Source organism: Aegilops tauschii, chromosome 5 (genome assembly GCF_002575655.3).
Source record: "Aegilops tauschii subsp. strangulata cultivar AL8/78 chromosome 5, Aet v6.0, whole genome shotgun sequence".
In the NCBI taxonomy this organism is placed as follows: Eukaryota; Viridiplantae; Streptophyta; class Magnoliopsida; order Poales; family Poaceae; genus Aegilops; species Aegilops tauschii.
In genome coordinates this window covers 569,373,695-569,387,341 of record NC_053039.3, presented here as the reverse complement: position 1 = coordinate 569,387,341, position 13,647 = coordinate 569,373,695, and the positions used below count along the sequence as shown (strand labels likewise).

Sequence of the window (13,647 nt, the reverse complement as noted above, 5' to 3'; positions counted from 1 at the left end):
TCTTCCAGGTCGTACCTAAGCATCCATTCCTCGGCTGATAGGCATGCGGCATCAGCCCGCAGATCGAGGCATTGGATGCCTCGCGCCACTGGGCGACCACCGCTGCAGCAAATCCAGGCTGGCGCAGCCAGAAGGTTTCGAAGCGGAAGCGGGCCGGCAGGGGGGATGCTCGTTCTCCGAAGAGAGGAGGAGGGGACGTGATCGGAACCAATCCGCGTAATCGCCCGGAGCGATGCTAGAGGGTATCGAATGTCCCACTCGGGAGAGGTGAAGACCCTGTCTAGGACTGAGCGGGTCGGCTCCACTTGGCGGTTGGTCCAAGTGAACCTGGCCCCAACTCTATCGAGCTCGCGAAGCCCCATATCCACGATGCAGTCATTGAACATCTGCATCCGGAGAAAGTTGACCAAATTATTGCTCTTGTCTTCCTCCGTCCGGATGAGGTTGAAGTTGCCGCCCACCACTACCAGTAGTTGGGCGGCTGCCACCTTCCCACGGAGTTCGGCAAGGAAGGCCTCTGATCGGCGGTGATCGGCGGGGCCATAATACCTTACAAAAAACAGACAGTCCATATATATAGCTGGCAGACAATATCCCGGCAGCACGCAGAACACATCTCATGGCATAGCAGCGCCATGAGCACACACGGGGTTCTGAATGAACCAATTAGAACCCCTTATAAATGACTTGCAAAAGCAGATGAATATATACGTACAACAGAGGTCTGCGATGATGCTGATATACATGGTCTTTGAATGCCCGAGCTGTAATGGTCTTTGATTTACATGCAGTTTTTCCTCTTTTGGCTTTCCTTGGAAAAGTTTCAGAAACAAACAAACAGGAGCTGTAATAACGAACGAAGGATGTAAAACCTGTCAAGTTTCATTCTCAGTAATGGACCAACTGGGGGATGTGGCCCTTTTGCTCTAAAACCCCAGATGAACAAGTAAAGTACCCTCCACAACCACAAGGCTGGCTAAATTCTCCCAGTTCTTCCCACAAAAAAATAAAATAAATAATCCTAGTCCAGCATGGAGAAATTAGACGGCCATTGGTTTGAAGACTGAGCTGTGTTGTCATCCATTCCATGGGCGCCAGGATTGGTAGGTATTGATCATGGCGTCAGGGGTTCCTTTCCTCTGGCAGAACCGTCAATGACATCTTAATCTCTTTCTGAATCACAACAATAATCATGGACAGGTAATGGAGTAGAACAACTACTTGAGAGTCAGTCAAGTCAGCTACTTGAGAGTTCTCCCACCATCAAAATATGGTCCTTAGTATCCCAGCGAGAGCTTGGTCTGAAAGAAACTGCTCCTTGGAATTGGTCGCTTCCTTGAGCTCTGCCTCATTTTTTCGCACTGCGAAATTGATCTTGCTTCCTTGAGCTCTGCCTCATTTTTTCGCACTGCGAAATTGATCTTGCGTGAGATTCAGCAAGTCCAGAGCAGCCATGTAAGCCTGCACACATGATTGACCAAGTCATGGGGATGTGAGCTTCATGTTAGGCACGATGAAAACAGATAACGGAACCAGTAATAAGTTGCATTCAGTCATTCATTCCAAGTCTGTTGTGCAGCCAACAGACTGCACGTAGTTCAATGCATGGAGTGAAGCACCACTTGAAAAAGAAGTATGGAGTAGGATGCAAATTCAATTTTCTAAATGTTCAGAAGATTAGCTACAACTAAGACTGCATCTTCATCTAAAAACATAAAATTCGATCAACTTTCTGCCCTTGGAAGACTGTGTAGAAAGGAAAAAAATATATAAAAAAAAAGAAGGCTCCAGCAGGCCGTTTACCTCCTCTGCAGCAGCTGGAACCAACTCCAGCACCGAATGAGTAGAGCAAGTATATAGCCACAGGGAGCAAAGACGACCAACGATTTTGTACAACAGCTCAGCGCAGTACGACTTTGGGGATGTGACCAATCTTGTGGGCATCCTCCCCTTGGCACCTCTCAATCAATATTGGACATCCAACAATTATGAGAACTTTCAAAGCAGAGAGACTCCGTATGCTTTCAGGCAAAGATGTCAGGTTGGGGCAACCTCTGATGGAAAGTTCTTCTAGGCAAGTCAACTGTCCCAACCATTCCGGTAATATCTCTAGGCCTTTGCACTCCACCAACGCCAATTTTGTAAGAGCTGTGAGGTTCTTCATACTTTCAGGCAAAGATGTCAGATTGGGGCAATCTGCAATGAAAAGTTCTTCTAGAGCCAGCCTGGAAGGATGAATGGAAGACGAGAGCTTCCCAAATCCTTGTTCTGGCAAAACTGTCTCACTGTTGCTCAAAAACCAATTCATACTTCTTGGGGGATATGGTAGGAACTTCAAATTTGGGCAGTCCTTTACAACCAAAAGATGCAAATTAGGGATTAGAAACTCTTTGTTTTCTTCATTTGACTCTGTTGTCAACCATTCCACCAAATTCTCCATCGACGCCAAGTCCAGAACTCTTAGTTGCATACAAGGTCTGCCCTCTCCATAGAATTCCTTACCAATTTTCCTAATGTTGGGACAGTTCCTCAGATACAAACTTCTTAAATTTGGGAGTGCGCCAAACGGAGGAAGACAATCACATGCTTCCAAACCATCAAGAGTCAGTTCGCTGAGAAAAGGGAGGTAGGACGAGATGTGAAACATCCAGTTAGGGAAATCCTTGCCCCTATACCCAACCAGCCAAAAGTTTTCAAGAGTCCGAGGAGGTACGAGCCTTTCCAGCACAGATTTACCACTTGATATATAAGACATCCACTTAGGGATCCAGCCAAGTTTTAGTACTCGGATATCTGATTTATCACGCAGTTTGACCCTGTCTGCATCTTCCGGATCCCAGACTTTCTCAAGGCCTGCAAGTATCAGCTCTGAACAAGTCAATCCCACAAGATCCACTATACTGCTACATCCTCTACTCTCTATCTCATGTACATTATGATGTACCATGCCCACAAGATTTAGACGCTTTTTAATGGCTTTAACCTTTTCAAGCAAATTAGAAGGTCCACTGTCGACCACAAACTGGGTGAGACTAGTCATGTCACCAATGCTATCAGGGCAGTCATCCATATCTAGAAGGCCATTCATGTGCAATATTTGAAGCTTAAGGTCACCAAATGAGGAGGGGAGCTCGTTGAGCCTCAGACAGTATGACAAATGAAGATACCTAAGCTTAAATAACTTGCATAGCGACTCAGGCAATTGTCGGAGCTTAGCACAACTTGTTAGGTTTAAATATTCAAGCTCGAAGAGGTGATCAAAACATTCAGGGAGTTCTTCGAGGTTATGACAGTCTGAAAGATCTAGATATTTCAAATGATTAAGTTGGCAAAATGATCCTGGCAACATTGAAACCTTGTAGCAACCAGAGAGGTCCACGAACTCAAGTTTCTGAACATGGCGAAAATCAATCTGTAGGTTTTCAAGTTCATGACAACTTGATAGGTTCAGATGCTCTAAGCACGGAAAGCTAACATTGCCAGGTAGTTTGGTGAGCTTGGAACAACCTGACATGTTTAAGAGCGAGAGCTTAGGCAGGTTGCCGAATTCATCGGGGAGCTGCTGAAGAGCACAACAATTTGACACGTCTAGATGATGTAAGCATTTAAGCTTACAGATTGATTCAGGCAACTCTTGGAGTATAGAGCACCCAGATAGATTGAGGAAAAATAGTTGAGTGAGATCCCCTAATGATGCAGGCATCTTATTGAGGCTGCTACTGCCAGATAGGTCCAAATAGCAAAGTTTGCTAAGGCGACAAATACTGTCTGGAAAGGTTTCAAGCATGGAATTGGAGAGAATAAGAGTTTCCATGTTTTGAAGTACATGAAAATTCTTAGGAAGTGATTTTATTGGCAAACCCGCGGCATCAATATACCTAATTAGCTTCAATTGATTAATGGAAGATGGCAGCACCACGCCACTTGGAGCAGGTTGACCTTTAGCTGAATGTCCACTTAGGTCCAAGACACGTATGAACTTGGATCGGGAAAATGCCTTTTTCGGGAGTTGCAGCCCCCCTAAATCCCGAAAGTGGAGGGATCTAAGCTTGCCTGGAATATATTTGAAAATCTCAGGATCATTCTTGAAGTTGGTTAACTGTGCATGTCGGCAGTAACGAGCTCTGTTCCAGCTGGTGCTTTTGGTAGCATCCAGGTCAACCAATTCATCAGCAGCAATAATTGATGCCAGGTCATGCACCAAATCATGCATGACCAGTTTTGGAGGAACTCCGAAATGCAATGGACTTGGACTAACCTGCAGAGGTAACTACTATCAATTTAGTATTGCAAAGATAAATGTAAAACCCCTTGACAATAGAAGATGATCTAGTAAAATTGCAACTTCCTCTAAATCCATGGAGCCCTTATATAGAACAACTATCCTAACCACTTTTTTTACTACAACCCATGGATTTTCATAAATTGTTTGTATGGCATTCAAACTGGGATAACTAGCAAAGCATGTAAAGCTAATAAAGCGTATGATGTACACGAGGAATTTTCATACATATTTGTCTACATATGTTTTGCGAATTTTTCAAATTTCTCTGGATGCTGAGTTTCACTTGTTTAGTTCATGAAGTACATAACCTGGACTGATGAGGCGACAAGGTTTATGCTTGACTGTTGTTTCAAGCTTCGTTGCAACTTTCAAGTTCAAGAAACAACGCCACTTGCAACGAACTGATGCTCTAAATGGCAGGTTTTCTCTTGGAGCGACTCAAAACCAAGTGGATCGACTATATGGATCAGACTTGGGCGTATGGCTAAGTATTATGTCTTAGATGGTATCGAATGATCTGGTAATGGTTGGTTAGTATGTGAACTTGATTTCGTCACTTTGATGAATTTTATGTATCGAACAATATTTGGGCTATTTAATGTATGGATTGAACCATGTCATTGTGAAGTTCTGGGAAGGCTTGCTTACACATGTATTTATATCATGTATTATATGTGAGTGTTAGTTTACACCTATGTGTTTTTTATTGGCTGGCATGCAAATTCTGAATTACGGAACCAAACCAAACACAAGCCAATCAAAGTTGCCAAATGTTTGGCAAGACATTTGGCTTGAAACCAAATGGAATTCAATGGTTTTGCCAAAAAAAAGGCAAGTACCCTAATTATGTGTCTCAATCCAAACAGCCAATAATTAGTGGGGCTAGATGTGACTCAATCCAAACACACCCTAATGATGTGGGCTGCCCAGCGGACAACCTAGAAGAATCTGGACAGGAGGGCCATGGGCGGCGTTTAGGGACTAGTGCTTCACCACCAAATGTGCTGCAATTTTCGTTGTTTCTATAATTTGTGCACGAACTTTAGCACGAAACTGTTGTGTTACAAATGTGAAGCCTATCTTATAAAATTATTAAATTAGTATATATACATGTAGGGGGCTTGCACCTTTCTTTTCCAAAACAGAGAGTGGCTGGTTGCAAAAGGAATGCCACAAATGCACATAATTTGGTGAACTCCAACTAGGATTGTATCATCGACATGTCATACTGGGGATCTAAAATATATATAGTATATCTGATTCAAAATCAATGAGAACTAAATTATTAATAAATTGATCAAAATTAGATTCTAATTTCATGGCATATAATCGAGATATTAGATCCAGGAGTTGAAGGGCAAGAAAGAATCTAAAACTAAAGATATATTAACCCAACATAATCAAAACAACAGACCTACTGTATTAAAGTACAAAACTGAACTTATTAGTACTAATAATAAATTTAAATTTGGAAATGGTTATATTAAATCATTAACATAAATTAAAAATCAAAATGCAGGGCCTAATTTAGACCCTATGAAAGTGTGTTCTTATCTATAAATAAAGTTTAAAAAACATAATGGCAAAAATGAACCAGCCATAGTCAAAACTAACCGAAGCAGATCCTGGAATCCGAAGAAAGGACATGCCCAAAAGATAGTTGATACACCTTTGACCATCGTGCCTTGAACTGATGTACCCAAGTGCATTCCATTGTTGGATTATATGATTGATGTGCATGACAAAGCCCTTGGGGAAGGCTGCCAAGTACGTGAAACACATTTTGAATTCTATCTTCATGTAGTAATAGCTCACCATTAGCCTCTCTAATGCTTCTTCCTGATGTGCTTCTCTCAAACCCAAATCAACCTTGGTGTCTCTTATATCTTCCCATGCACCCACGGTCCTTAGCTCCGACATTACCTGCCCAAGAGCATTTGCCACGAGCGGTAAACCCCCACACTTGCCTGCAATCTGCTTTCCAATTTCTTCTAGGCCACTGTGGTCATCATCAGATCCAAATGCCCTTTGCTTGATTAATTCCCAACAATCACCAGGTTCTAAAACACCCAAATCGATTATGTCAGACTCAGGAACCGGGCAAATTTTCCTCTGATTTGCAAGAAAACCAGTGCGCAATTGTTGCACTACACTTCGGCTTCGGGTAGTTACTATAATACTGCTACCCTTGCGGCCATGTTGTAACATCTCCTTCAACCTTTCAAGATTATTTCCATCTTCTTCCCAGAGATCATCCAGAACAATCAAGTATCTTCTGGTAGCAAGTTCCTTTTTCAGATGAAGCTGCAAATCGGAGTTGTCAAGGTTGATGGTGCTATTCATCATTCTTTTCAGGATGGCACCCCCAATTTTGTGCAAATCAAACTGTTTGGACACATTAACCCAGATTGCGACATCAAAGACACTGACCCTCTTGTCTGCAAGAACTGATTCAGCCAGTGTCGTCTTGCCTATGCCACCAAGGCCAACAACTGGAATGATGGAGATATCCTGCTGGTTAGTTTCTTCAGTTGTGAGTAGCAGGCTGATTATCTTGTCCTTCTCGATACCCCTCCCCACCATTCCAGTTTTCACGCCATCACCGTAGTGGACTGCAGGAATTTCATTGTTTCTGCTCCCTTCTCCCCTTGCTTGTTGAGGCACAAGATTAAGCCTCCTTCTGCCCTCCTTTTCAACTTGGTCTATCTTCATCATCACCTTCTTCATCTTGTGGGGCATGGTTATTCGCTGCAGGAGTTGATTGTTCCTGGAAAACCATAAGCTGACCTGCAAAAAGGGAAAATTGAAGTCGGTAAGCACAACTTTTTTCAGACTCTCATGCACCGCAGGAGCAGCCAGAGAAGAAGGATGGACACGGACGTTAGTTACAAAATAAGGGGATAAAGATGGGCTATGGCATAACCAGACGCATGCACAAGGACATTTGCTCCAAACACGATAACCAAAGAATCAATGTCTTTTTAGATAAGAAGAGTAGAAGAATCAATATGGGAATGAATACCTTGGATTGGCTCTTGTTGATGAGGTCATTGGCGTCCAACTCGTCAAGCACATCCTCGACGTCATAGGCAGCGCGCTTAAACTTGGTAAGCCAGCGCTGGAAGACTCTTCCGCCATCTCCTCCTCGACGCGACTTGTCGTCGGCATCGCTCAGCACCGCCTCCAGATCTTTCATCGTCTCCTCCATCTCCAGCACCTCCTCTCTGTACCTCCACTGCAGAGTGACCTCCGACGCGGCATAGTCTCCCAGCATGCCGACGATCTGCTTCCCCACGGCACCCGCAATTACGCTCCCGATCTCGCTCATGGCCATGGCTCTCCAGCGAAGCCACCAAGCTATTGCTCTCCTCTGTCTGAAGTCCGGACCCACGAGAAGTGAAGCGTGAACCCACGGGAAGAGAATGGAGTATTGCTGTTGTGCTGCGTTTGTAAATTGGTTAAGAGTGCAACGAGAGAGACTCCAGCCAGAGATTAAAAAAGGAGCTAGAGAATATTGCTGCTTTGCTTTGCTATGTTTGCTGGGTGAGCATGGAGGCAAGGAATCGCTTTTGCTTTGCTTGCATGGAACCAAAAGCATAACGAATATATGGAGTGGCCGTCTTTCTTTGCTTGAATCTAACTCCAAATTAAGACATTCTATCTATGCGTGTCGTGTGTGTGTGTCCATGAGATGTGATGTGCACTGGCTGGTGTACGTAATTAAGGTGCAACTGATCGAGTATGTAATAAACTAACTTAGCTGCTTAAAGCAAAGTGGTGCCCCCTTGGCAATCATGCTTATTATTGCTTAATAAAGCAGTTGTTGAACCACTTTGTTTCATTTTCGATGAGATGATGCACAACATGAAGCGGTTTGTTGAAATTGTAGAGAGCTTGGCACCACATCACAAGAAGCTCTCTGCAAACACTAACTATAACGTTCAACATGCAGGATGTGAGTGACGAAATAAATATTGGGGTTGGATTTCTTCCCTCCTGTCCTGTCCTGTCCTGAGACGATCGAAAGCCTGAAACCGTAATAAATTTTTTTTTTAAGCGGCCGGCGTTGCCGACATTTCATTGATTTAAGCAGAAGGGAGAGTGACAAAAGGGGTGATCAAGTGATCAAAGGAGAAATTACAACTGCTCCGCAGCTAGGAGAAAAACTGCGAGTCCAAGATCAGGAGGGAATATTTTCACGTCACTTCCCCGAAGGGTAACTCTAGGCACTTTGAACCGGCCATCCGCCACTGCTCCATGTCGCGCTTGCAAGCTTCAATGATGTGCCTTGCGTTTGCCTGCTTTCCCCTGAATGTACATGCGTTGCGCTCTAACCATATATGCCAGGAGATCAGCGCCACAACGGTTTTCACACCCTTCCTGTGGTCGGGTGCAGCCACAAGTGAAACCGTAATAATCACAAGCCTATTAAGGAACATTAGCATTGAAAGGCATGACTGCTTGAAAGCTGACTAGCTAGTAAATGTGCAAGAGTATATGTATGTATATTCAGAACACCATACACAGAAGAATGTAAAGAGCAGATTCCAAATGTACCTTGATGGTTTTTCTTTTGTAAAAAGAAGAGATCCTTCCCGGAGACATAATATTTCCCCAGTTGACATGCCCGTCCCCGGATCCTTTAAAATGTCACCAATATGTATAATTAATCTTGTCCTGCTGCAGGCTGGCTGCAGCTGATGAATTTTGTAGCAGATCCATCCATCCATCTGAATCTGAAAGAAAAAAAGAAAGGAACCACTGAGAGGAAGATTTTGCACGTGGATAAAACATGAAAGGAAACTACAAAGAGAAGAAGTAACACAAGCTACAAGAATAAAGCTCAAGTGGCGCGCGTCGCGTCGGCCGGGGCAGAGTACCTCCGACCCCCGCCGCCGCCCCGACTCGACCTCCGACGCATTCTTGTTGGGGCCCCGACTCCACGACCTCTTCCCGCTATGGCCCAGGTCCGCCGCCGGTAGCCTCCTCCCGGATACGCTCCCAGATCCGAGGCCGCCGCCGCTGCGCACAAAACTCTGTCCGCCGTGTCGAGGTGACCTGTGTGTAGAGCGTCTCTTTTTCATTTTCTATTATTTTTTTGGTGCGAGGACATTGAAAACCTTTATGTTTTTTCTTACAATAGCCTTTATGTTTTTTTCTTACAATAGCAAATGTTTATGTGTTGATGATGCCACGAGCCCACGACTACTGATTCACTATTCTCATTAAAAAAATTAGATTCACCCCCTCATATCAATTCACCTGATATAATTGGATCTTCACTTTTATGGTGTTGGTGGGTGTCCATGGACAGCCTCTGCGAGATGCGTTTGGCTGCTACGACGGTGAACCTCTTTGTTGGTGATGGTGATGTTTTGTGGACTTGCCAACGTCAGTGCGGGTTGTGCGTGTGGGAGCTTGGGTGAAGACACTGTCTCGACCTTGGGCTTGTGAGCGGCTGCAAGCATTGTTGACGTTTCCAGAGGCATCACTGCATTGCTGCTACATCCCTCTTGCATGAATCCGCTCCGGTGGAAACCATAGATCCCGTGTGATCAGACAATGGTGGTGCCTTGGCATCGCTATCTCTGTCGAGGGCTTCTTCCTTGGAGCTAGGCATCCGCAAGCAGGACAAGCGGGGCGTGCCGATGTTGGCGTGAAGGCTTTTCTATGGCAGTGATGACGGGGGCGATCAAAGTCTGAGGAGTGACAACAGTTGCGGTAGTCGGCTCTTCTTCATCATGTCTGTGGGATTACCTCATGTTGTCTTATTGTGGTGAAGTCAAATATGCGGCAGCGGTGCTCCAATGACAGGCGGTAGGTGGTATGTTAGTTGGTCTTTCTTGAGGTGTGTGTCGGGTGTCATGTGTGCGCCGCTCAACAAATTGTGACAACTTTAGCTAGATTTTTCATTAACTAATTGAACAATACTCTTTTTTGAATTAATGTATAAGGCTAATATTTTATCTCAAATTCTTAAAAAATAACTTGACTTATTCATCTGCTAGCAAGAAAGGCACGCGATATATGTCACGAACATCTCTTTTGTTATGAACTTACTTAAAAATTTCTCAATTTTTTTCTAAGACTATACAAGCTTCTTTAATTGTCATGATTATATTTTAAAAATTGCACGAATGATTTTTTGTTGAACGGTACTTTTTTTAATGTGTGACACTTTATTAATGTCAAACATTTGAATTAAAATGTGCTAATATTTGCTTCCGGTGGCTACATATGTTTTTTTTAGACACGGTGTCTACATACGTTTTTTTAGGGGCATCACCAAGTTTTATTGCTCAAAAACTACATGGAGTAGGATTACAAAAGGATCATGGGGTTGGACCATCCAAACATGTCGTCCTTGATCAAGAGAATTTGAAAACTTGGCTAACCTATTAGCGTCTCTATTAGTTTCTCGGCCTTCCAAAGTAAAGAAACAATCAAATGAAGAAGATCTCCTTCTAATCTTAGATATGATAGTACTCCCATTGCTTCCATTCTGGATGTTTTTTTTAAACTGGCCAGCAATTGCTGGTTTTCATTAGCTTAGCAGAAGGGAGCGACAAAATGTTTGATCAAGTGATCGGTGGGCGAGAGAGAAAAAACTGAAAACAGAGCAAAATTATGTCATGCTGATATCTCACGGGACATGCCCAAAAGGGTGCTCTAAGCATTTTGCACCCGCGATCTGCCATTGCTCCATGTCTGAGCGGCAGCAGCCGATGATGCTGGCTGGGTGTCAGAGTAATTGACCACGGATACCCCGAAGACGGCGAGACAATATTTCAAGACATCGGGGCTAGCAAAGCCCCTCAGTCCGATTGCTCAGGCCGCCCCAGATGGCCCCCTGTCCGACTGCCCGGGCCGGCTCGCCACCCGGCTGCCGGGGAAGCTCCCCGTCCGGCTGCTCCATCCGGCCTGCTGTGCGGAGTCAACCGCTGCTCCGACCTGACACCGACAAGACAGCCACATCGCGGCCATGCCTGACCACTATTGCTGCATAGGCATACACTGTTCATCCACGGTACACTCCATCATGTATAGTGTAGAGCCACCAACCAATAGTGTATCTTATCCCCTGGGCACTAGTATATAAAGTGAACCAGGTGAGCTCACACTCTCACGGGCACACACATATCCATAGGGGCGAAACTTCAAAACGACAAAATATGGCCACAAAGCACGGGTGTATAAAGTACAGCTCCTCCTAAAATAGAAAACTAGGAATTCTAGATACCGTTGAGGCAAAGCGAAACCAATGGCAATCACAGAGTTTTTTTTTTTAAGATTTAGAAGTACAAAGCACCTCAAACATAACAAAAATTACATCGAGATCTTTGGACCATCGAACGACCACTACTGTCGCTAGAACGAGTTGTCAACATGCCGCTGTCGCCGCTCCCCTACTGGAGTCGGTTTGACCTTGTCGATGACAACCGGAAAGTCTTCGTGCAGGTGGCCCTAAGGAGCAGGAGCCGTAGTCGTTGCCATTGAACCCTCGAATAGGAATTACAATTGGATTATTTGGTGTAATAGGTATAGTCATGACCATTCTAATATGGGGACAAATGATAGTCCAAAAGACAAGATTGAACAAAGTTAAGAAGGAGTATTTTCGTTAGCACGGAGGCGTGCTTTTGTTTGATAGGATGAAACTAGAGAAAGGTCTTTCTTTCTGTGTATTTTCAGAAGTTGAACTCATACATGCAACCGACAACTTTGACAAATAGCAGAATACTTGGAAAAGAGGGGAATGGGACTGTCTATAAAGGGATAACAAATAGTAACATGCATGTTGCAATTAAAATATGTGGATTAGTTGACGAGAGGCAAAAGAAGGAATTTGGCCAAGAGATGCTCATTTTGTCCTAATTCAATCACAAGAATATTGTTAAGCTTTTGGGTTGCTGCCTTGAGGTGGTATATGATATGAGTTTGTTCAAAGTGGTATCCTATTTGAGCTTATTCATGTCAAGAACCAAGCGCAGCAAATCTCCTTCAGGACCCCTCTTAAGAATTGTTCATGAAGCAAACGAAAAGACTCGGCTTCCTGCATTGCAGTGTGGAAACTTCCAACATCCTTCTTGATGATAACTACATGGCCAAAGTATCGGACTTTGGAGCCTCCATACTAGCCCCATCTGACAAAGAGCAGTTTGTCACTATGGTTCAGGGTACTTGTGGATATCTTGATCCTGAATACATGCAAGTTAATTTATTTATTTTGAAACGAGGCAAAATATTTACCATTTTTTATTGATTAAGGAGAAGAGAATTGCCCGGTTAATTGACGGAAAACCTGGCCAAGAAAGCATGGCATTGTTGAGAGGAATTGCGGACCTGGCTAAGAAATGCCTAGATATGTGTGATGGCCTTCCATGAAAGAGGTCGCCAATGAGCTCAATAGATTGAGGAAGCTTTCAATACATCCTTGGGCTCAGTTGGATGTGGAGACCCGATGCAGAGAGCCAGTGGTCATGAAATAGAGTCCAGTGGGTATGCTATTGGTGAAAGTGACAACCAACATATAAGCCCAAGAAGTAACATATACAGAGAGGTTATTTCATCAGCACATGCATGTTGGCAAGATGAAAACAGTGTGCGCCGTCAGCTGTAGTGACTAGGTTTGTAGGTGTAGTGATTGCTCAAACAGATCCTGAAGCTCAGTGTTAACAGTTGTGACTGAAGTACAATCGATCTGAGGGATGAGTTCCTAAGTTGTACAATCCCCAGGGCAGGGCGTACGGTAGACATTACAATATACATTACCAGAATGAGCAACGACCTAGATTTTCAGAGTTCGTCAAGAATTCAAGATCATGCTCGCTCGCTTGGTTACTAAGGGATTGAGGGGCCAGGAAGAAATATATAGGGACGGTGGCCAAGAGAGCACAAGATAGAATGATCAGTCAAAATCTGACTCTCCCCTATTCGAGGCAAACTTCTATGTGCAACAAGCAACCAGAATGCGCCTACATTGATCAGATCAGAATGTAGGTTTCAGTAGAACAAATACAGACATGGTAATGCAACTTTTAATCAATAATAATAAAAGACTTCGAAATGCTGCTACATGCATCCGAATTTCAGGCTTTGCTGAGCTAGGCCAAGTTTCAGTATTGTAGACTAGATTGCGAGTGAACCAACCAGCGGGGTGTCATCATCAAAAGCAGATAAGAGGAATCCATTGGCATCATGACAATCAGATCTTATACAGTAGGAACATCTTTGATATCAAGCTAAGGAGAATCTGAAAGCAATCTGAGCACGCCTAATGTCAAGGAGACCACACACTTGAGCAAAACTCACCAAAGGCTGGAGCTCAGGTATATTGTGAACCAATCAACCAAAAAGCGGTA

General features: G+C 43.9%; 1 protein-coding gene across 1 annotated transcript; it reads right to left on the bottom strand.

Moving 5' to 3' along the window:
• Window positions 1-700: 700 nt before the first annotated feature.
• On the bottom strand, window positions 701-7,713 carry LOC109739739 (uncharacterized). Its single transcript, XM_020298792.4, has 4 exons — window positions 7,308-7,713; window positions 5,900-7,072; window positions 1,804-4,258; window positions 701-1,461 (listed from the first exon to the last, which is right to left on the bottom strand). The coding sequence occupies exons 1-3, from the start codon at window positions 7,617-7,619 to the stop codon at window positions 1,901-1,903; spliced, it is 3,843 nt and encodes a 1,280-aa protein (XP_020154381.1). The 5' UTR covers window positions 7,620-7,713; the 3' UTR covers window positions 701-1,461; window positions 1,804-1,900.
• Window positions 7,714-13,647: the final 5,934 nt, after the last annotated feature.